The 26,325-nt window shown below is 33.4% G+C and overlaps 1 protein-coding gene across 7 annotated transcripts in view; it reads right to left on the bottom strand.

Annotated features, from left to right (window-relative positions):
- The window catches only part of Dlg2 (discs large MAGUK scaffold protein 2), a 2,050,987-nt gene that overhangs the window by 1,699,800 nt on the left and 324,862 nt on the right, over positions 1–26,325 (bottom strand). For all 7 annotated transcript variants that reach the window (XM_058577380.1, XM_058577376.1, XM_058577381.1 and 4 more), the window contains one exon: positions 8,483–8,628. In XM_058577380.1, coding sequence (XP_058433363.1) covers positions 8,483–8,628 — 146 coding nt within the window. The remainder of the gene's footprint in view (positions 1–8,482; positions 8,629–26,325) is intronic.

Here is a 26,325-nt window from a genome sequence, read left to right as displayed (position 1 = left end):
TTCACATGGATACGTGTGTAGGTATAGAAGAAGAAGGCAAAAGGTGTTTTCCTTCACCTCCTTGGGAAATGGTAATATGGCAAGACCATGCTATCAAATAAAGGTTTAAATTAATTAAAGGACAAAAAAAACATTAGAATAATTTAAACATCATCCTAAAAATCTCTATATTTCTAATCCAGTCAGCTATTCCTTTTCCCGTTTTAATAGAACTGCTATGAAGAATTTATTACTCCAAGAGTTAACTCCAATTACAGAAATAGAGATAAACCAAACCAGCTGTACTCATATCAGAAGTAGGCTCCTAGAAAAATACTGACAAATGACCAGCTGTGAGGTGTCATACCAGAATTATTTTATATCGAGGGACCCAAATTGTCTTGGGAGCATTTCAGAGTAAATTGAGAAAGTTTTTCACATTTTTTTCTTTTTTCTTTTTTTAACCAACCTTAGAAGAAATAAGAGATCAGGAAGAGCTAGAGGGAAAGCAATAGGGATTAATGCATGAAAAACACTTCGAAGAGTGTCTAGATTTAAATAGTCCCATCTAGATGTTTGCTATTACTATCTGTACTTCTAACCTTAATTGTATAATAAGCAATTGCTTACTTAAATTTATATCATATAGAAAAGAAGAAAATATATCAAAATATTTACCATGTTTACTTCAGAATGATGGAATTATATGGTTGACCTTTCCTACTTTCCCTACCTATTTTTATGCATCCTACTCCATTCAAATAAAACTGGTTGTTATTCCTTGTATATATCCCATGCTTTATCATTTCTCTGACTTACCCATTCTTCACACTCCATCTATTATTCAAGGTAATTATAAATAGCAGATAACAATTACTGAATATGCCAGGTACTATGTTAAGCACATTTATAACTCATTTAATGAGTTTGAAGCCCTTTGAGGTAGCTATGACTAGTATTCCTGCTGTATTGATGTACAGAGTGATTGAATAACTTATTTAACTTCTGTTACCATTTCCCTGAACTCATCTTTTTAAATTTTTTTCATTTGTTCTTTTTAGATATACATGACAATAGAGGGTCTTTTGACATACATACATGGAGTTTAACTTATTCTAATTAGGTTCCCATTCTGAATAGAAATATTATATAGAAATAGAAAAATTCAGATACTCAACTGAGCAACAAACTCCTTGAAGTCAGGGTCAATGAGAAAATATATCTTTAATTGTTTGTCTCCTGACAAGTGTATCTCGCACAGAGCCTAACAAAATATAGTAGCTTAAGCAATAAATATTTAAATGAAAGAATTAATGGATGAATGAGTCATTCTATTAACAGTCACTTGGATTATCTAAATATTCTAAAAATATATCTAAGTCTCATGGAAAATTCAGAAACTAAAAAGCTAGAGTTTTCTTTAGTAGCTTTGTTTTTAGGAGAAAAAAATGCTATAAAACAAAATACCATAACTGAATTTCTCAACAAGCAAGTGACAAGATGGGAAAATATTCTATATGCTTGAGAAAAAGTAATAAACAAAGTAAACAAAAATTCTTGGCATCATAAAATTTACTTTCTACTAAAAGGGAAATCAGACATTTAATCCTTGTGAGAATGCCATTTTAGAGGAAGAAACAGATCTAGAGGTGTTAAGTAATTTCCCCAAAGTCACACAACCAAGTGAGGGAGACTGAATTCAAGCCCAAATGCTCTGATTCATGAGTCCTTACTCCTACCCAGTAGGCCATAATGTTTCTTTCATAAGGCATTAAGTCCTGTGAACAAAATCAAAGCAAGAAGCTTAAAAAAAAATAAAAGCAAGAAACAGTAATGAACAGTAATGGCAGTGCTAGGTGCTAGGCAAGTGAGGCAGGTATTTTAAACAGGATGGGGTAAGAATCACTAAGAAGATTCCATTAAACTTTTGAAAAAGATGATGCCCTTGCCACATGCAGATATCTGCAGGAATAGTATTTCAGGGAAGGAAGAAGCAAATACAAAGGTGTAGGGCTTCATGTGTTTGAGGGGCAGAGAAGCTAGGGAAGCTGGACAAAAGTAGGGGAAAAGTAGTACGATTAGATCAGAGAACTAACTGAGATCACAAATTGTATAGCTCTACAGGCCATTGTAAAAAACATAGGTTAACTCTGGGAGAGAAGATGCTGAAAGACTTGACAAAAGTGTGACATGATATGACTCCTCTTCTAATAGAAGTGTTAAAGATGTCACCTCTGTGAAGATTTCTAGATTCCATGAACATTTGAAAACCCAACAATAGAAAATCAGTCATTTACAATTATCTTAAATATTATGCAGTGTCATAGTGCATGTTACAAAATTCCAACCTCATTTCTCCATCATATCTGACTTATTTTACAGAAAAATTAGTGGCATAGAAACACTACCTCAGGGTCAAAAATATCAAAGGACTACTGAGTTGGGAGGTAAGATGTGCTGCATTTTTCACAAGTATCTTTAAAAATCAAACTTTTGGTGAAATGTAGACTTCATTTTACTTATTAAGTTATACTTTTTAGAACCTGATTAAGGTTTTTCTGCTATGTTCTTGTCCTTATAGCAAATTTCCTTGAAGTAAGCCAGACATTAAAATCCAAGTAACAGCATTTTTGCTATTTTCAAACATCAAATCTTTCTTCATCTGTTGCAGAAGAATAGAGTGAGATATTGATGAACTTTCTTTGTATGTCCTTGTTTATGTTGACCATTCTACATTGAGCTACTGTATGGGAGGCCTCAAGAACCTTCAGGGGCAAAGAAACAGAAATCACACACATCATATGCTAGTTTTTAAGTTCAAAAGCTACATTCCAGATGGAAGACTAAAAAGATTTATAAAAATATGCAAGAAGATGGAATATATTTTTTTTTCAATCAGATATATACAGTCCAGCTTCCTCATGCTAAGATGCAGAGGACTGCCAGGCATGCTGGCTTCTGCCTATTATCCCAGAAGCTCAGGAGGCTGAGGGAGGAGGATCCCAAGTTCAAGGCCAGCCTCAGGAACTTAGTGAGGCCCTAAGCAACTTAGTGAGACCCTGTCTTAAACTAAAAAGTAAAAAGGCCTGGGGATGTAGCTAAGTGGTTAAGCACTCTTAGGTTTAATGCCTGGTACCAAAAAGCTAAAACAAACAAAAAGACACAGAGGAATAAAAGAAATAGTGTTATAACGGAATATCTAGGCAGAAAGTCCTAGGTAACCTTATAAGGTCCTGCCATACTACAATAAGAATAGGAAGTAGACAAATGTTCATTTTGCTGCTTATTTTTACCCATGTAGCCACTAAACAGAGTTTTTTGGGGGTTATTTGTTTGTTTTAAGTGAAGGAGTTTTGTGGTTGAAATGAGGAGGAGAAGCACCTTACACTTAGAAACCAGGTGGAGACACATGATCACCACTTTGAACACCAAAATAAAGAAATTATGACTCCTAAAGATCTGAAATTAAATGTCCCAACAGGAATTATCTCATAGTGAATGCTGACTGGTGACCATGATGCTTCCATAGATGTCTCTCCTGACCCCTCCTAATGTCACTCAATCTATAGGTACTCACTGAGTCTTATAATGTACCTCCAGGCACTGTCCTCAACAAAGAGATGTACATTATACTGTGTCTCTGTTCCCACTGTGATGCCATGTTAGAATATAAATGCACAAGGGAATTGTTCCCTCTGAGAAAAAAGAAGTATGGAAGGAAAGTAGGAAAGTTATTAAGTATAAAGCAGAAATGCTCTGAGAAAACTCAAAATTGAGTTTAAATCATGTTTTGTATCCACAGGAAGATTTGTTTTTATACTAAGATTAGGAGGATTTATAGAAAAATACAGTTAAAATTCTCTGCACTTCTCTAGTTCTTTGACATTACTCTGTGTTAGGCACTGGATATACATTGTTGCCCTTCCTTGTGGAAGCCTCTACTTGGGGGGACAGACACTTCCCTGTCATTAATTATAACACTGACATCTTGCAGCTAAGAATCACTTCCTGCCCACCTGTCTTTAAAATACTAGAAACAATGCTTGTTTCAGAAGTTTTCAGTCTTATGCTACCATGTTTTGACTTCACATTGTCAAAATAATTCAAGAGACTGTCTTGAATCTACTAAAACAAAACATACAAACAATAAATTAAATCCGGAATTCATAATATAAAATTTTACTACTTCAATCACTAATAATGACTTTTTGCCTCATACCAGTAGACTGAAGTCAGAGAATACTTCCTTTGCATTTTTCTTGTATCATCAAAGCTTTTTAGAGTCTAATTGATGTCTTATGAAAATATTTATTTTTAAAAATCTACTAATCCTTATGCAATCCACTAGAAAATAATATTCCAATGGTGCTTCCATTACCTTTGAATATTTTCAAAACTTCTATTTCTAGAAACAATCTACCAGTAATATAATAAATAATTCTTATTGCTTTAGAGAATATTATCCATGACTTCCTTTGCTAGATTTAATCAACCAAGACACATTGGTTATTTCTCTAGTCTAGCCTACATTCTGAAGAAGCTTAGCTAAAAGAATGGAAAGAAAGAGGCTGAACTGGATATGCAAGGAACCCTATGGCCAGATTGAAGGAGAAACTAGAAGACTCTTAGACTTCTATTTCAACATACATTTCTTGAGCCTACTATGTGCTAAATACCTTTGTGGGTTGTAAGACATCATAGAAAAGAGAGATTTATATTTTATAGAGTTTATATGTATTTTCTAGCTCTTAAATAAACTCAGTTTGTCCAAGAAAAAGGATACAAGGTGAGAATTAAAAACTGGAACAGCATTTGTACTACATCATCAGAATCCACCTAGGTTGTTGTCCCTTAGTCTAAGCTTTCCTAGTTGTAATTGAGAGATTATAGTAATTGGGAGATTCAATTTGGCTCCATATCTCAATTTACTATTCTCTACAAAGACCATTTAAGCAACAACTAAATTTGGATTCACTTTCTAAACTTTGATCTTGAAAAGTCAAACTCCACAGGGCACGATCCTCAATTTTTCTGTCTCAATACACTGAAAACTCATTTGTATCTCCATCTTCAGTGAGATATCTTTATATGTATATCTGAAACACTGATTGAAGGAGATAGGTCAATCAAGCTCATTCCTTTGTCTTATTTAGCTCTACATGAAGAAAACAATCCATCTCATTAAGGAAGCAAATTGATTGGAATTCTTTGTGTTTATCTTCTGATATTTAAAATATAACTTGTGTAATCTTTAATACACCATTTGCTAAGAACTTCAAGCTGCCACAGAACAGAGTTAATGAAACTCTAAAACTACATGTAGGAAAGCACTGATTGTATTAACTTTTGTTTATGCTAATTTTGTCACTGAAAAATAAATAAGTATAAATAAGTCTAATATTCATGTGAATTTTCTTATTATTCATCCTCATATTGCTGGCATCTATTCAAAAACCAATTAAAAGCTTCAATTTGTATGGATTAAGTCAAATAATCTTTTAAATAACAACTAGTAAAATCTAACTTTAAAAAAATATTTTGATTGATACATTTGAAGAAAAGGTATCAATCAAAAACCAAAGATATTACACGTATATAATAATCCAGGCAAAATATTTGTCTCTAACAAACATATATATATAAACTGTATAAATTGAATTATTCAAATATACAAAAAATCCAAACAAATTTACAAGAAATTTACCAAAAAAAAAAGAGCAAAAATTATCCACACATTCACAGAAGAGAAAATTTAACTGGTTAATAGAAATATGAAACCGTGCCCAAATTCACTAATAGTGAATTCATTAATATTCTGGGTACTAGTAATTAAGTAAACAATGAAATATCACTATGCCTATTAAACTGGTAAAAATAAGAACTACAACACCTATTGCTGACATAGATGTAAGGTAAAAACTGCATTCACATGAATTGCTGTTGAAATGTGAAAAGTGAAATCAGTCTGGAAATACTTATTCAAATTAGATGTTTGTATGCTCTTGGAGCCAATAATGCCACCTTTGGGAATTTATCCCTTAGAACAAAAGCATCAGTGTTTCAGATATACATATAAAGATAATTGTAGCATTAATCATAGTGGCAGAAAATTGGAAACAGTAAATTCCAACCAAGAGGGGAGTAATTGAATAAATCATGATACACCTAAGCTATGAAATTATATATCCATCAGAAGAACCATTTAAAGTATTCCTGACAATGTGAAAATTTCATGAAATATGAGCATGTATTTTTAGAAAAAATGACTTCCCCGAATTCCCTCTGTATGAATACATGTGTGCATGTGCCAGTAAGGATATGTAGATAAAATCCACATATATAAGTCTATAGTTTGTATACGAATACATATTATATGAGTGCAGAAGGAAGAAACATGTTTGTAACACAGGTTACCTTTCATATGAAGAGGGCAGAGTTAGAGCAGTATAGGAAGAAAGTGAAAGAAGACATGCAGAAATGGAAAAAAATAGTTAAGTAGAACGGTATTTAGAATAAAAATATATTTTATCATTTATGCAAAATTATATATGGGACTATGCATCTGGAAATTGAATAAGAATATTTTTTGAAAACAAAAAAGGGAAAATGTTAAGGCAATAAAAACCTAGGAAAAAATCCCTAGGAGACTACTTAACTAATCTTGGAATGCAGAATAGCAAAGCAAAGAAAAAAAAAAAAAAAAAGAAACTCTAGCACATAAAAATTAAAAATATTTTGAATGTCAAAAAAGCACTATAATCAAAAGTAATAGTAATGAACAAAGTAGAAAAATGTAACAATAAGACAACAGGCTGGCATGTTTTGTAAACAAAATGCTCTTGCAAAATAAGAATTCTAGTTCTACCTAGAAAAATGGGCAAATTTGAATGATCACAAGAGAAAAAGGTATATAATAATTCAGTGCCAATAGGAACAAGTAATTGCAATAAAAAAGCATTAAGTAAAAAAAAATCTATTGATCTGACAAAATATTTTAAATGATAAATTAATGTTACTTTGAATATAGGCATATGTCTTTTGAAACAATGCTGATAGCAAGTATTTGCAAAGTACTTTGCCAATCTGAATTAGGAGTTTTTTATGATTATCCTGGGACTCAAAAGTCTCATTCATAAAATCAGCCCTAATGAAAGAATTTAAAAAACAATAGTATAATCACATAGATGTTTATTACTACACAGGAGAAAATTTGAAATAACCTAAGTATGAATGAAGAACTGCTTAAATAAGTTTTGAATGATAGAATATTATATACCCACTCAGTTTCAAAAATACTTTGTGACAAGGTATGCATAAATACTATTAGTATAACATTAAAATCAAAAGACATAAAAATACTCTAGATGCTATTGTTTCTATTTAATATGCATAGATTTGTATAGAGTATAAAGGACAAAAAATGTAAAGGTAATTATTTGTAGGTGTTAAAATTAGGATGATGCTTATTTTTTATGTTTTTAAGTATAAATTCACATTTGGTATCAATTAATAATTTATTGTCACTCAGTTTTTATTCAAGTGGCTAAGATGATCATGCTCAGTTTTATCTCATTTCCGAATCATTTCTGAGCAAGGCAGAAAGTACATGAGAGACTTAAATCTTAACAATCCTAAAATGCAATAATCAAGCTCCCATTGACAATAACTTCCAAGTCATGGTATTAACTACACAACCCCAAACTTTACATATGGTGTGTGTGTGTGTATACTATTACCACTCTTTAAAGTACTGACTGACATTTGAAAGTATCATTGATCTGCCCCTGCCTTCATAGTTGCACTCAGCTATGGATCTAAAACAGGCTTCAACTTGCCTTGCTCTTTGGCAATTGTTAAGTCCAATAGAAGTCACCAAATTCTTTGATCCCATAATCCTATCTGTAAAAACTCTTTTGAGTATGTAACTTTTAATAGCTTTATGTTTATTTTTAAATGCATATCTATTAATATTAATATAGTATATGTTATAAATTACCCAAACACAAAAATTTAAAGATTCTAAATTCAAAAGAATTCTAAAATAAAAAGAAGTTTGAGTTCTAATATTTTGTTCCTATACCACCATGGATCATTTTATTCAAGCTCCAGTATGCTATAGAAATCATAGCCTTGAATCACATTTTCCTATTCCATTATCCTACTCCAATCCCATATTGCATAAAGAACCATGTTTTGAAATTCCAGAATGCTTAAACTTGAGTCAACTCAAAATACAACAATATTCATAACAATACTCACTTGTTTGACGTGAAGAATCATACCAAAGAGTCGTACCTTTCCTCTTCCCTGGGGTTTTACCTCTTAGCAAATCTAGATTTTCCTATGTGAAATTTATACACAGTGTGGTATAACTAAAATTCTTTTATTATTGTTGCCATATTGATAACAATTACTGCTACTACTACTATTACTACTATCACAACTTCTCTACTGGCATAAGTTCTAATATGATTCAGCACTTTGAGAATTGTCAATAATATACCTCTGCAGATTTTTGAAGGCTGTCATGGTATGAAGCAAGAATAGATGTCTTCTCCCATTTCTGTGCAACTTGATTGGCTTCTTCAATCTTTTGTTCACAACTTTTTTGAGAATTTAGAAGTGTCACCTCATAAAATTCTTGAATATCTATAAAGAAAATGTAAGGAAAGAATCAAAATGTCATACAAAACTTCATAAATAGCTTCTGCATATATACTCATAGAAGCAGATAGAAGAACTCCAAGAATTATCTTTCATACAAATGGGATTGGAGGGAGGGGGGAGATACACTTAACCAGAGCTGAGAACAGAATTGGGAAGTTAGGGTAACATAAATGGACAGACAACAAATGAGTGTGGTTGTTCAAAGGGCAGGTAGTAATGGCAGTATTGTTATCGTCATACTAGAATTTGGACTATCAAGTAGGTAAGGAAACTGACCTTTGAATAATTATATATCAGTATCCGTTCGATGGTACTAGAAGCAGCAAAACTAAATATTTTCTATAGGAAATCTGTTCCAGTTTAGGCCTGCAGGAATAGAAATGAGCTCACTATGATTACAAACCACCACCACCTCCAACAATAAATGAATGTTACTATGAATGGAATTTAGTAGAAACAAAAAAATTAGTATCTGTACACTCAGAAAAATGAGAAATTATACCCCATCTGATTGAAACGTATGATACGTCAAGATCATTGTACTGTCATGTATAAATAACTAAAACAAATTTTAAAAAATTTAAAAGGAAAAAAAAGTAAAAAAAAATTAGTAGGTTTAGGTGCCTGCTTATTGTTGGTTTTGGAATTATACAAAGATAGAGAAGAGGTACATTGTTTTAAAGAAATGTTACAATAAAAATGATTAGCAAGGGTTGGTGGTGTGGTTCAGAGGTCAAATTAGTAGGTTTAGGTGCCTGCTTATTGTTGGTTTTGGAATTATACAAAGGATAGAGAAGAGGTAAATTGTTTTAAAGAAATGTTACAATAAAAATGATTAGCAAGGGTGGGTGGTGTGGTTCAGAGGTCAAATACCCTGAGTTCAATCCTCAGTAACCAAAAAAAAAAAAAAAGATGAGCAAATAACAAGGATCTAGTAAGAACAGACAGAAGAGGGGATAGAGAGCCAATATAACTTCCAACTCTTAAAAATACAATTATTTAAAGATGTATTAGTGCATGACTAGGAGAATAGATTGAGATAATATATAAAAAGAATAATTAAATGTTCCATGGTAGGTATACTGGTGCTGATTCTAATATTATTATAACCTTAATAATGTTGAAATTTTGGAAAAACATGTTTTTATTTAAAGCTAAAAAGTCAATGACTGGGTTGAATACCAAATTGAAGAAACAATAACAGGGAAAAATATCCAAGAAATTATCCAGAATGTGAACACAAGAAAAAAAAAAGGAAATTAAAGTGATGCTAAGCTAAATAGAAGACAGATAAGAAGATCCAATATTTTTATAATAGATGGCCTCAAGGAAAGACAGAATAAATAACAAATAATATTTAAAGTTGAAATGACAATAAACATTTTATAACTTGTGAAAATATTAATTCACCTATCATGAAAGCAATATTTTATACTAAAGAGGATAAACAAAAGTTATGCCTAGGACAAGGCACATCAAAATGAAATCACAGAATAACAAAGACAAAGAAAAAAATCTTTAGAGCAATCAGAGAGAAAGGGCATATCTGATTTTTCAAATATCAATAAAAGAAGCTAGAAGATAGTTGTTTTAAAGAAATGTTACAATAAAAATGATGAGGAAGGAACTTCAAAACTTTGAGATGAAATAACTGTTAACAACTATTTTGAGATAAACTGTTAACAGTTGCATTCTTTTGCAATTTTTGTATCTAATCTTTAAAAAAAACTTGCATACAGAATATATAAGAACTCTCTTAAAACACTTTAAGAAACCAAATAATCCAGCACAAAAATTGGCAAAAGATTTGAATCAATGCTTCATAAAGAATATAATTGATTCCAAACTGGTTCATGAAAAGATATGCACAACATTAGTCACCAGGGAAATGAAAATTAAAACCACAACAAGATGCCAGCACATGTTGATTATAGTAGCTAAAACTAAGAAGACTGATCATACCAGGCATTGACAGTGAAGTGCAGAAACTGGAACTCTCCTACACTGATGATGAGAGTGAAAATGATATATCTTTGAAAATCATCATAAATTGAAAATACTGAAGTCAAAAACTGCATTTAGGGGCTGAGGATATAGCTCAGTTGGTTGAGTGCTTGCTTCGCATGCATAAGGCCCTGGGTTCAATCCCTACCACCAAAAAGAATAATAAAAAAAAACCACCTGAATTTAATGTAATTAGCCTACCAAACATCATAATCTAGCAACACATTACACTATAGACTTTCATTGTTTAGTCTGGTGATTTATGTGGCAGACTGGGAACTGTGGCTCACTGCTGCTGCCCAGCAGTGCACGAGTATTATACCCAATATCATTAGCATGAAAAAAAATCAATATTCAAAATTTGAAGTGCAGTTTCAACTGAATGTGTATCATTTTCACACTATCATCAAGTTGCAATTATCATAGAATTGTAGACTTGTAGACTTCCTGTTGTTGATTCAGTGGACAGAGTGGACAAGGAAATGGGATAAAGGAGGAACATAAAGGTAGATGTAAATTAATGGTAATGATCTAGTTCTAGATTTGAAAATTTCAGGATGGCAATTTCAGAAATGTTTATTTTTATTGTTGTGCATATTTTATATAAATTATATATTATTTTCTATAAAACATTGAGTTTCTTAAATAATGGAAATTTTTAAGTGTTTCATCAAAAGTAAAATTTACATTAAAAAGTTAAAAATTCTTAAAAAGTTTATGCATAGTACACTATATATATTCTTTCACTAGCAACTAATGTATCTGTGAAGTCATGTTTGGAAATGCATAATAATAAGAGGTTAAAGCTCTGTGTGGGGTGTGTGTGTGTGTGTGTGTGTGGTGTATTCATCCCATATTTTTTACATACTGTAAGGATTGATAGAGTACTAATTGGCCAATAAATGCCAGAGGAATAGGAATAAGAAAGTAAACTTCATAAAATGAAATGTTTATATCATCTGGTCTCAATAATTAATTTTAAAAAAGAAAAGAGAAGAAATCTCTGTGAAGATTCCTGCAGTTAGAGTCTCTTTAAAAGATAATGACTTGTATGTTCAAAACAATTTTTGCAGATAATTGAATTTCAAGATTTTTCCCTTTACACCAATTTTTAGGATGTTAGCATTGTTTTATACATAGCATTTTAAAATGAGAAATTTTGGTATACTCGATTATAAATTATCCAGAAAAGGAAACATATTAATCATACTCATATCAACAAGCTATACTTGGAAAACACAATGGAGAAGAGGGACTTCATCCCATTTAGGAAAACCCTATGGAAAATCAATCTAACAAAAGAGGTGAAAGACCTCTACAATGAAAATTAAGGAACTCTAAAAAAAAGAAATTAAAGACCTTAGAAGTGGAAAGATCTCTCATGTTTAAGATAGGTAGAATCAATATTGTCAAAAGCACTATACAGATTTAACACAATTCCTGTTGAGGTTCCAATGACATTCTTCATAGACATAGAAAAAGCGGTCATGAAATTCATTTGGAAAAATAAGAGGCCCAGAATAGCCAAAGCAATCCTCAGCGAGAAAAGTGAAGCAGGAGGCATCACTATACCAGATCTTAAATTATACTACACAGCTGTAGTAACAAAAAAGGAAAGTTATTGACCCACAAACAGACATGAAGACCAGTGGAACAGAATAGAAGACACAGAGACAAACCTACATAAATACAGCAGGGGGTGGTGGGGTAGAGGGGATATTCACAAATTAGATAGGGTGGGGGGGCGATGGAATGGGAAAGACAGTGCAATGAATTGGACATTAATTTCCTATGTTCATATATGAATACACAACCAGTGTAACTCCACATCATGTACAACCACAAAAATGGGAAGCTATACTCTATGTATTATGTCAAAAGTCATTGTACTATTATGTATAACTAAAAACAAGAACAAATAAAAAGATTGAACTATTTTTAAAAACCCTATGGACAGGATTTTTAATATTAAATTTGCATTTTTTTAATATTTATTTTTTAGCTGTATTTGGACCCAATACCTTTATTTAATTTATTTATTATTTTTATGTGGTACTATGGATCGAACCCAGGGCCTCGCACATGCCAGGCAAGTGCTGTACCACTGAGCCATAACCCCAGCCCAAATTTGCTAATTTTAATTAACCTGTGCCTCCCAAATGTGATAAAATGCTCAAATTCTCTTTTACTCCTTTCAGTACTTTTTCTCTCTACCTAAGCAACTATAAGAGAGGAGGAAAGTAATCTTAATGTCAAAGATTACTTAAATTTGAAAATTATTCTATGATCAAGTCAAATTTCACTTTTGTTGAATAATTGCTAGCCTGACATATATCCACTTGTCATTTTCCAAGCATCTCTCTTTGGCACCCTTTTGTTCCACTACCATCACTGTCAACTTTCCATGACCACTACCAGAATTCAGGCCCTTGCTCACACTCTTCCCCTAGGTGCAGATGCCCATTCTCCCATATAGATGCCCTCTTGCTCCTTATATTCCCAGTGCCCAATGCCCTGTCTCACTACCATGCCTTTATACAAAGCATATTTTAAGTAAGAGATTTAAATATGAAATGTCATCAGCATGGAAATTATTCTTAATAAAACTGAGTTCCCTTGAATGGGAAGTAAGAACATCCAAGCAGGTACCATTTAAAAGAATAAACATTTGTGTGGAGGGCAGCGGGGTTTGCGGAATTCCAACAATGCTGCTGTTTTTCTCTCATTCTGAGAACATGTTACTCAAATAGATTTAATATTTACTTTTGATTCTATCTTATAAGTAGTTTATCACCTACTTCTCTACAACATTTCAATGAAATATGTGATTTTTAAGTTCTAAGTGAGGCCTTTATGAACAAAGACAATGTCCTGCACAGCTACACATTCTGTAGTATCTAACATCATCCTTAGTCTCAGCAAGCACACAATCAATGTTTGCTAATTTTAGCTTATTTGCATTTCCTCTCTAGGCTCAAACAGAAGAAAAACTACTGACTAAAGTCAAATCCCTTCTCACTTAGGACTGCAGAAACCTACATATTATTAGGATTACATTTTTCTGTGACTTGACTACTTGATCACAGCAGCTAGCACTTTTTATTTTGCACATTCCTCTCTCAAATGTAAAAGCTGTGCCACCTCTGAGGATATTCAAAATAAATTCCTCAAATTCTTGAAGGCATATCCATTTTGAGTTCACAATTTGTTAAAGAAATAGTCTATGAATTATTGCCAAATTTACATGTAAGTGCTTCTCAAACTTTACAGTACACATGAGTCACCTGGAGATCTTGGGGCCTGAATGTCTGCATTTCTAACAACCTCCCAGGTGATGACCATGGCTTCTAATACACCTTAGTTTGAACCTGAGGCTTCATACTCTCATTTCATACAGCCCTCTTCATACTCTCTTTATGCAGCCTCTCATTTCATACAGCCCTTATTCAGTTATAATCTTCTTCTTCAGAGTGAAGAGGTGGGAATGGAAGAATTCTAGTAAAAAGAAGCAAGTTGCCCATGGATTTAAAAATAATAACTACTTAGTGGATATTATTGACTTAATTAATACAAATTCAATTAGTTAGATAATTCAGTTAAGAGGAAATGTATTTCAGTTCTGCCTTCAGGACACACACACACACACACACATTTATTTATTTATTTCTAGGTGATGTCTAAAACAGTTCTTGTTCAGCTCAACCTCTCTTTCTTGTTTTAATCCAAATTTTTTGGAAATAAGAACTGGCCTTATAATGATGATTCTGGAACAGTAAAGTTTTCAATTGTTAAATTGTATGTTCAATGGAATCCATAATAAAGAGGATTATCTTTACAAGCACACCCTTCAAAACTAATATACTTAAAATATTTCATCTTCTTCCAAGCAGAGACTATCTAATATAGCATGCTTACTTCTATGATACTGCTTTTTCCTCAAAAGAACTTTAGAGCTCCTCTTTGAGAGATATCTTCAAGTATCTGAGCAATATATTTTGAATATCCTCCCAAGTGACAAATCATTTTAATCTGAGCAGAGATTTGATTTTTTTTAAATAACCAAAATTCATCAGACAAAAGGTGAATAAGATGCATGATAAAAAGTAGACTTTTTTACATGACTTGAATTAAATTTAAAAAATATGATTCTTAAATTATGAGACTTTTTTATGACTCATAAATTGCTCTGTAATTATCTACTTAAACACAGTAAAACAAAAATGTAACCACAGCGAAGAATTTATAACATATTTATATGTGTTCTCATTTATTATATCATAAAAGTGATGGGAAAAATTTTCATGCTACCTAGCAAAGTATTATAGGAACAATTATAATCACCTCTATTTTCTGCTAACCATAAACCTCTACAGATATTGTGGGTTTATTTTGTGATTGACATATATAATTATCATTCAACCTGTTTAGTGCCAAGAAGTAGCTAAAATCAGCTAATGATTTTTTTCTTATCACCTCAAAAAAGAGAGGGTAATCTTGTAAGATGTGCTTTAAGACATACGTCTTATGCTCCTTATGCTCTTCCAGCATACCCTATTCTCTGTAGGGCTTTGTATACCACACACCTGATTATGCAGCTGCACAGTATAACACAGTTGCTCTTGTTGTATTTAATGATCTTACAAATTGCAGCCTTGGGGTTCCATTAGTCTTTCCTAAACACTTGGTTCTGTTAGGAGAACCAGATAAATGCTTGATCTGATTTCTTTATCTTGCATCCAGATCCAATACTTTCTCTTCTGCAAAATAAAATATTATTATTGTTCTTGTTCATTTGAGTACAAAAGCATTGAAGTAGAACTTTCAATAAAGGCTGCATTGGTGTGATAAGTACCCTACCTTGTACTTTGCAGTCAGACAAGTTTACTTATGGGTATTACCTAGAACTAGAGGAATGAAATTGAATTTGAGGAAGGGGTTGAAGCTGAATGCAGATGAAAAGAAAATATAAATTGAGTTTCACAGCCAAGAATAAAGAGTGAAGCAAGGTTAATGGTAGGTACAAACTAAGTACCAAGTAAAGAAAGAAAAGAGGCAAGACAGGGATGAGTACAAAATCTAGAATCCAAGGACTAATGCAAAATGGAACTCAATAGATATTAAAGAAGCAAGATCAGAGAATGAGAAAACGCTTATACACAATGGTTCAAGCAAATTTCCACAATGATATGATATTAATTTGCTTCTTCTGTACCTAGACAAAACACAAACAGGAAGAGAGGAAGGAAAGGAGGAGAGAAGGGCAGGAAAGGAATGGATTAGGAATGGAATCTTGTTTTCAAAATAATTTCTTCTTCTAAAACAACTAGGGCTTTATGAAGAAAGGGTTGGTTCCAGTATTACAGCAAAGAAATTATAAGCTTTTTGCACCAGAAAGTAAAATACTTAATATCATTGTTTTAGTCAGATTTTGCACTGCTGTGACTAAAAGACTTGTCCAGAAAAATTATAGAGAAGAAAAATTTTATTTAGGGGCTTGTGGTTTTAGAGGTCTCAACTGTCTCCATTCCTTGGGGTTTAAGGTGAGACAGAACATCATAGCAGAAGAGTGTGGTAGAGGAAAGTGGCTCCCACGATAATCAGAAAGCAGATAGAGACACCACTAACCAGATACAAAGTATATACCCCAAAGGCATGACCCCTGCCCGGGGACCCACCTTCTCCAGCCATACCCTACTCACCTTCAGTTACCACCTGGTTAATCCCATCAGGGGATTAATTCACAGGTTGGGTTAAGGCTCTCATAACCCAATAATTTTTACTCTAAATCTTCTTGCATTGTCTCACACAGATTTGCTTTTGAGGGACACCTCACACTCAAACCATAATAATCATGGGTGGTATTATATTAAAAGGATATGAAAACTAGTTTGAAGGGGCTCCTAATGACCAAATATGTAACAATTTAGGCATTAAAAATAAATTAATGTTAGTAATGATTATAACCAGTTTAATTAAATAATAAATAAATGGGTGATTATTTGGGGAGAGTGATTAAATGGGGAGAATGGGAAACCCTTCCTTGCAGTAGAATTTGAGCTAATAAGTTTTATAGTATCTCTCCACAAATCAGAACAAACTGGCATAGGTACCTACTGTTGTTATGAACCAAAAAGGACAAAGCCTCATTTTTTTGTCTATTTCTGCCAAAAACTGCATAAGCTGAATCTAATTATGAGGAAACATTAGAGAAGTACAAATTGCAGGACATTATACAAAATACCTGGCCTGTAATTTTCAAAAATGTCACAGTCAAGAAAAAAAGGCTGATGAACAGGCAGTTTAAGGGGGACTAAAAAGACATGAAAAATAGAATGTATGCTTATGAATAGATCTTGGACTGGGGAAATATAACTGTAAAAGATATTATAGAGACAAGTGCTGAAATTGAATATGAATTGTACATTTGATAACAATGTTGGAGCAATGTTAAATTTCCTGATTTTATAGCCATATTATTTATATGAGAATATTCTCATTTTTAGGAAATACATGTTGAAATATTTGGTGATAAAGGGGCCTCCTGTTCCCAACTCTCTCATATGGTTCTTTAACAATATGAATATAGATACAGATAGATTAAGAAAAAAAGAAACGTGTGTGTATGTATATATGTGTGTATATATATATATATGCATATATATGTGTGTGTGTGTGTGTGTGTGTATATATATATATATATATATATATAAAATGATAAAGCAAACAAGATGTAAACATCTAGTGAATCTGGGTAAAGTGAATACATAGGAGTTTCCTGTTACTAGTCTTATAACTTTTCTGTAGTTTTTTAATTATATTGAAATATAATTTTAAAGAGTAGTAAGGTGAGTAGGAGGTTTTAGGGTTAAGTGTGGAATTTGGAACGCTCTACTAACATTTGTGAAAAATATCTAGAAGAAAGACATCTAAAGAGGAACAAAGTATAAAGTGCAGAATGAGGACCAAGTGTTAAAGTATATGCTTTTCATGTTTGGGGTCCTAGGTTCAATCCCCAGCACAAATAAATAAATAAAATGCAGAATGTGATAAAAGATAAGGAAAATCAGTGGGGTGGGCATAAGTGAGAGGCTAAGTATTCCTTATTCAAAATTCTTGTCACCAGAAGTGTACAGATTTTATATCTTTTTTAATTTTGGAATATTTCCATATGCATAGTGAAATGTCTTAGAGACATTTTTATAGTTTGGATCTGGAATGTCCCCCAAAGATTCATGTATTAAAGGCTTGGTCCCTAGGTGGTGGCGTTATTGGGAGTGGACAAAACCTCAGGAAGTAGGGCCTACTTGAAAGAAGTAGGTCATGGTGGGGTGTCTTAAAGGGAATATCTCGACCTGGCTCCTTCCTCTCTCTCTCTCTCTCTCTCTCTCTCTCTCTCTCTCTGCTTCCAGCCATGATAAGCTGAGCAGCTTTGTTCTACCACAGACCCCATCATGATATTCTGCCTCACCACAGTCCCCAATTAACAAGTGATCATGGACTGAAACCTCTGAAACTCTGAGTCAAAATAAATCTTTCTCCCTTTAAGCTGATTTTCTCAGGTATTTTGTCACAGCTATAGAAAGCTAACATACAAGTCTAAACATAGAATTCATGTGTGTGTGTGTGTGTGTGTGTGTGTGTGTGTTTAGGGTACCTGCATTTTAACTGCAACTTGTCACATGAGATCAGGTATGAAATTTTTCACTTGTGGTATCATGTCAGCGCCCAAAAAGTTCAGAATTTTGGAGCATTGCAGATTTTATATTTTTAGATTAGGGATGATGAACCTATATAATCTGAAAGTTAAAACACAAGCTTTGAAGTCAAACAGGCCCTGGATCTACTATGTACTAAGTATATAACCTTTGGCAACTCACTTAACTAGGACAGTTTCTGTACCTATAAAATTTACATATACAAATAATCCACAGAGTTGAATAGTTATGAAGAACATACTCAATAAAGTCAGCTATTATCTTTTGATTAATTTGTCATCTTTAAACAATACTATGTACACAGAAGTTCTCATTAAATGCTGGCTATCTGAACACAAATTTTTTTCAGCCAGGAGTCATTTCTTTCAGAAGAAATGAGTCAAGTGTGCAGACGCTTGGAGAAATAAAGCAGAATCAGTAGAGGCAGAAAATTGTTATTTATAAGTTTAGAAAATAGCAAAGTGAAATGGAAGTTTTTGTAAAAATGTAATAAGATGTACATGAAGCAATGCACAGTGCTTCTGTGCCTTAAATAAGAGTTTCAAAAATACAACCTCTAAAACAAATTTTAATTCAAAACATCACTAATGAATAAGTGTGATACTTCAAGTTGCTCAACAGCAGGCACTAAATACACTCAAGATATTGTTAATGCAAATTAGCTACCTTTTATCAGTACTTACATTCCCAAACCACCTCCAGGTGTGTATTATTCTATATCTAGGATATAATTAACTTTCAATCTCACATCAGTCATCTAAGATATAGGTATGTTATAAATCCTTTTTAATCTCACAAAGACTTAATATGCAAACTCTAGAAATCTTGGAAATTTAAGCAACTACGTGTAATCTTACATGAAAGTAATTTTAAATTCTATTTCCCTTCATGCTTCCCTGCCCCTAAAAAGTCTTAAATATGTTCCAATCAGTGATTAGGAATGTATATTGATCATTGAAAGAGGGAGAGAGGAAATAAATTAGCATTTCCCATTTACTTGGTATATGTTAGGCATTCAGACTTTGAAAACATCATTTATTTCATTTAATCCTTTCAACCATCTTATGAGGCACATATGCTTATACCTATTTTAGAAATGGAGAAACTAAAACTTGTTGAAGTTTGTGTAGTGGCAAGGCTAGTATTGGAATCCACAATTAAAGCCCATAATCTTTGCCACAACATGCTGCAGTAACATACATAACAGAAAATCAAGGGTTAACTGAATGATATCAAGATTAAAACAAGCAGAGTTCGTTGTCAAATGCATGACTACAATTTCATTTAGAAATTCTTCAGATCACCAGATGGAAGGAAAATTAAACCTAAGGAATTCTTTCAAAAACTTTCCAAGTCCTGTTACCAAGAATATTTTAACTAATCTCGACTGCACAGTGCTTAGCTGAAGCTATTTAGTTTCTCTCTCCATCAGCAAAAATCTCAAACAGAATGAGAGTTTGGACTCCAGGGACCAGATCTTTCTAGCTGATGAAAGCCAGGGGAGGCAAAGATGCTTCTGTAGAGAGGTAGCTTCAGACTGTCAGCATAGTTGAGCTTGGAGACAATTAAATGTTAAAAAGAGGATGCTACAGAAGATTTTATTGGCTTCTCAGATTTGCTTTAGACATGCTGTGAACACAGGGTATTCAATATTAATTATGTAATAATATTGTAATATTTTTTTCCTGAGGAATCAGAGCTAATTTTAACAGAAAATAAACAGCAACAGAGAAAAAGATAGGTATTAAATAAGAAATTAGACTGGAAGAAACTTTACTATTTGGCACGTTAAATATAGATTTACTTAATATTTTGTTTAGTAGTAATTTAATAATCAGTACAATCAACCAACTCAAATGAGCCCAGAATAGCATTCAGTCTGCAAGATGTATACACATGTAATAAGTAGTAAAATCAGAACCTGTTTCTGCCTTGCAAAGAGCCTGGTCCACCTCATTCTTTCAAAGTTGGTATAAAGGGACTCATTATAAATTGCCAGAATGACAAGATTCTTCTGTATTGGTTTTCATTTGTTTCATTTTGTTCTTTCTTTTTCTTAGTTTGGACAAACAGTTCATATGATAAGGCTATATTAACCTCTATTCACTAATGCCATAAGCTTTTGTTATGTATACCATGTAATGAAGGGTGTTACTTTGGCAGATTGAAACACATAATGTCAACTACCACTTGATAAAAGTGTCATATTTCACCGCTCCAAAAAGATTTATTTAAATGGAGGTCTATAATCACTTCATTTGGAATTGACTCAAGAAGTGCCAACTAATGGCTAACCTCAAGAAGAATGTTACTTACAAACACCAAAATTCAAATCATCTGAAAAATAATTTTATAGTATACAAATTATTTAAAAATATACTTCTATAAAACGTATAATACAAATTTATTATGATGATATAAGTTCAATTATATAATTGTTATACATAATTGACATTATAATAATTTGTCATAATATACAAATTATGCATACCATTAGAGTACCAGTATAATTATATCCGTTATATTATATTAAGCTTATTTTCTACTATACTAGGTAATTTAATTAAAGCATATTGCTTCAAGTAAAATTTCAGAAAAATAAAGTCTTGAACCATTAAATCTATCACCACCTTCTTCAGTACCAACCTCCCCCAAATCTAAAGAACTTGTTTAAAATTTTTATGCCCAAATATAAAAATACAGATTAGAAAATATGCTACCCTACATATTTAATCTATCATTAGTTTACTTTCATATATGCTAAATAAAGCAAATTGTCTTTTGTTCTGAAGTGAGAATGGACAGCCAGCCATGGATAACAGTTTTATAATACAGGAACTACCTAATCCCTGAAGTCTTCAAGTATAACAGGAAACTTTGTTGTTCTCACTTGAATTGTCTAATGTACAATAATCTTGAAACAGCTAAAAAACCACATCAGACCCCATAATCAAATTGGAAGGCCATTATGCCAATTTCCAGACAAGGAAAATTTCATGCTATTAGTTCCACTAACAATTTCTTGTAAATGGTAATATTTGCTATTGCTTTCTGAACAATATATCTATAAGCTCCTCTCCCTATTTTCTTCCTCTTCTTCTGATTACCTTTGTCCTTTCCCTTCCCTTTCATTCCTTTCCTGAACAATTCAGTCTCAAAGCCATTAGGTGAAGCAGATAGAGTCAGGTCTTTTCTGGTGAAGAAAAGTCTTGGGGAAAAGAACTGTGGTGGCTCAGAGCAGAGTGTCAGAGCCCAACCAAGGTAAAGAGGGCATCCATGTGTTGATCTGGCCTAGAGAAGAGTTACAAAGCCTGATGAGTAAGGAAGCATCAACAAAAGAAATTAGCTGGTTTGAGCTGTTGGAACCAAAATAAGTTAAGAAGGGCCAAATGGGTTAGGTACAATTTAAGTATGGGGTCAAAGTCTCAATAGTAAGTGGTTAGAAAGGCCTAGACTGTCTTGTTACTGCTAATTAAGTGAGAAAGTCTTCTATACTGAAGGGTAGCCTAGTGAGAGTTGTGAGAGCTTGAGTTTGGTGAGAACATCTGTGCTAGGGTGGCAGTGCAATAGGAAGATAGTTATATACTGGGGATTGATCAAGTAGGTAAATAAAATAAAGGAATCAATAATCTATTGTCACGTTAATAATAATAATGTATCATTTATCAATCCTTTACAAAGCAAGTTAATCATCTGTATGTATATTATCTCATTTACTATTCCCTATAATCATACGAGATAGTCCTATTTTTTTTACCCACTTTGCAAAAGCAGAAACTCAGGAAAAACAGGTTAAAAAATGTGTCTAGTTTACTTGGTCCATACTGTTGGAGCTAGGGTAAGAAGAACCAGGTTTATCTAACTCTAAAACCTGTGGTCTTAACTACTACAAACTGTCTTTTTATGTCTAAAGTAATTGGCGGATTTTCTTTGTTTCGCTCTGTGTTTACAGGGCTTTTGTTTGTTTATTTTGTTTTTCTGCTCATCTAGAATGCTTTATGGACCATAACTCAGCAGTTCCAGCTCAAAGCTTCTTTCTCCCAATAGCCTCTTCCACCACAAGTCATTGCCTTTGTACACTGAAGTTATCTTGTGATTCTTATGGCTCCGTGTCAGTGGTATATAGGTTTTACCTCCCTACATGTAAGCTTTGCAAAGTTAAACACCAAGTCATACTCTACTTTTTGTCTGTTGTAAACAATGGTTGTCAAATTTTATCCCTCATCCAAAACACCCAAAGAACTCATTTAAAAACAATATAATATTAGACCATACCACCAGAATTATGATTCTGTAGTCTAGGGCAGGGCTCAATTTTTACTTTTCTAATAAATCCCCAAGCAGTGCTGATGTTGCTGGTTCAAGAACCAACTTTTGAGAACCATTACTGTAGGAAATTTAATTGCACCTTTTAAATGTAGCTATATACTATTTTAAGATTTATAGAACAGCGATACATATTTTATCATTTTTGATATTATAATATCCTTTGAAAGATACAATATATCTGTCATAAAATATTTTCTATCATCTCCAACAGTCATTTTGTTGTTCTGTCTTTCCCTCCTTTTATTCATTCACTCATTTCTTCAACAAATATTCATTAAGCAAGTATTATGTACCTAATACTAAGATAAGGCAGTGAATAAGACAGATTGGTATCTACTCTGATAAAAAAAAAAAACTAACCAACTAACCACTGGACAGGAAGAAGAAGGAAAAAAAAGCAATGTAGGACAACTTTCCCTATCTTTACCTCCAATTCCCTTCCTGGGAGGATAAATGAGAGCAAAGAAACAAAATGTTAATTAGCACAGTAACACACTGAAGTTATACTGTAATAGGGTAGGCAGAGAAATGTGTAGTTTTGCATGTATGTTATAGATTTTTCACTTTGAAATACCTATTGGGTCTAAACTATCCTTCAAAAATGTGTAGATGTAAAGCATGGTATTATCCCTCCAGCTCCTCTGGGGTACAGTAAATGGAATCACTGACAGAGAAGAGAGAAGAGGTGTTTCAAAAATTCAGTGAAACAGGAGAAATAGTGGTATAAGATGAGGCTAGAGAGGCAGGCAGAAACAATTTGTATTCCATTCTAGCCTTTTAATACCATGCCCCCTTACTGGGGTCTGAACCCAGCCAGGGGTGCTTACTACCACTGACTTACCTACATACATCTCCATCCATTTTTATTTTTTTTATTTAGAGATAGGGCCTTGCTTAATTGTTGAAGCTAGCCTCAAACTTAACTATCCTCCTGCTGCATCCTCCCAGGTCATTAGTATTACTGGCATGCACCACCATACCCAATCCATATTATACTTTGTAGACTGAGAAATCAAAGATTGTATCTGTAAATTTTGTCTCATCATTGCTGTGAGGTTAGTATATATCCAATAAGTGCAGAATTAAAGAATCAATAGATAATGTATGGATGGAGAGTTAGATGATGATGCATGAATTGATAGGTTAACAAAAATACCAATACACACACATACATTATATATGGTGCAAAAAGCAGCACAAAATTATGTGGCATGATCTGGAAATAAAATAATGAATGAATGAATATAAAGGAGAAAAGAAGCCTGTGTGTCTGAACGAAGCAGTGCTAGAACTGTGAATAGACTGGGACTCTTCTTTTCAACTCCCTCATTCCACAGATGAAGAAACTACATGGTGAATTTAGGTGACTTATCCAAGAACATAAAGTCAATAGTGATTGAAACAGGACCTGAATCACCTGATACCCAAACCAAGAAGCTTTCCACTAGAGTCATAGCTCATTCTTAATCTAGATGCAAAAAACAAGCCTCTAACAGTCACTATGTAAGCAGATGTGAAGCACATCAGAATATTATTCCTAAAGGATGCAAAACAACTAGTAGCTGTCACAATTTTTCCATTTAGAGTTTTAAGACTTAGCTTGGAGTGATAAAGACATTCATCCCTCCCTGTTATAAAACGGATTCATTACACAAAGCAAAACAGGCTATTCTCTCAATGTTGCAATTTCCTTTTCTACCTTTAGCCTAAAAGAATTAATGCAAATGGTATAGAGGCAACACTCAGCAGAAAATGATCTTGAGAGCACATGAGGTCAGACTGTCATGGGAAGAAATCTCTCCAAGCAGCTGCGTAACTACCTATAATTTACAGAAGGTTAGAGTCAATAGGATTCTGAAAGGCTGACTCCACATTCTGTTCCTCTTTAAGGTAACTGCTGTTTGTCAGAAACTTGGATGAATTCTACTCATATATCACAAATACTGGTTTTGCCCTGAGTGACCTTTGTTTGGTCTGTTATTATATTTCTAAGCAAGCTTGCTTGCTTTCTTCTTTCTTTCCTTTTCTTGTCTTTCTTTCTTTCTCTGCCTGAGTTCCTCTATAATACTATTATCTAAACAAAAATGTATATTTGACTCATTTAAGCATAATTTTATTATTACTCAAACTATTGTTATTGGTAGGTACAAGCTATGCCACCCTCTTTTGAGAAGCATCAGAATGCCTGCAGTGACTTCAATTCCCTTCTGAATCATTTCCTACACACATCTGTCCCAGCCTGCCTGGTGATTGCTGAGCATGAGACCCAACCTTAGTCAATCACCAGATGGGCCAATTGGCTCTGAAATGATCTGCTTCACAAAGGTGGTGGTGGGCTAAAACAATAGGGCCCTCTCACTTGAGAAATTTAAACAAGACAAACCAAAGCAGAAAGTTGATTAATGGATAATGGTAGGAAGAACAGAAGTTGAAAGAGTAGCATATTAAGCTTTGGGGTAGAGATTTGGGTGGGAGCATGGCTGTTGAGGGTATGGTAGAATAACACAGCTAATAACAACAGCAGCTACACAATAATAACAAAAACAACAATAATAAGGAACACTTGTATTTATTGAATCCTTACTATGTTGTAGGGACAGACAAGGCAAAGCACCTAAGATAGCAGGAAACAGTTTTATTTGGCTGAAGCCAGGCTCAGAGGGCACAGCTTTTGCTGTAATCAATTAATTCCCTGAACCCCAAGTTCAGATAATTTCCGAATTTTATACCCACCGTAAGGGGAGGGGCTCAGAAGTTCACAGTCTGCAGAAATTCACATAAAAGCAGTTTTACTTTCACTGTTCTGGGCAAGTTAACCCTTCAAGGATGACACCTGAGAAGGGGAGACCTTCTTCTCCCCTTTCTTTCCTCCCTCTGCCAGAAGTTACCACGGAGCTCAATTGGTAACTTTTCTTATCTTAGAAACAGACATCTCTGTGAAGCCAGAGGCCTTGTTAAAGGATTTGTCTTTTTTATCACATTTTGCATTTGCAAACACACTTTTACAAACTACTGTACTGGATACATGTTTTTAAAAACAAGTAAAGGGGCGTTCAGCACCTGGAGCGCTGATTTCTTCCCAGCCAGTGGCCAAGTAAAATAGAGCAACAGGAAAATAGGAAGTTTAACTACACTGAACTTTTTTGTAGAGACTCTTTTGCTTATAATCTCAAAATCAATTATGGTGAAGATTTCTGGAGAAGTTAAGATTTTCTGTGGAGAAATGGGGTGCCACTACAACTATATGACAGACATGAAAAGAAATCCACATGTATTATTCCACATGAACCTCACAATTTTCTGTGAGGTAGATTCTGTTATCATTTACATTTTACTGATGAGAAAATGAGGCAAAGAGAGTTAAGGAAATATACAAAGTCACTCCTTTAGTAAGTGATGGAACCAGGATTCCAACCCAGGTTTTTCCATTTCAAAACTCCTGCTCTTACCCATTATCCTGAGTTAGAGCATGTTTTATGTCAGGCAAGCTTCACACATTGCTTGAGATCCCTGTTTTACTTCCAGTTGAATTTATACAGCAAGCCCCCATTACTTGAGGAAAATTGAATACATGGAAGGTAGAGCTCTGGACCTTAAAAATATAACCAGAATTGATTTGGGGGTACCAAGG

This window comes from Marmota monax, unplaced genomic scaffold (genome assembly GCF_021218885.2).
Source record: "Marmota monax isolate L192 unplaced genomic scaffold, Marmota_monax_Labrador192_F-V1.1 WCK01_AAM20220418_F8-fsc00096, whole genome shotgun sequence".
NCBI classification, from domain to species: Eukaryota; Metazoa; Chordata; class Mammalia; order Rodentia; family Sciuridae; genus Marmota; species Marmota monax.
Note: the sequence above shows the minus strand (reverse complement) of the source record. Positions and strands in the feature narration are given on the sequence as shown.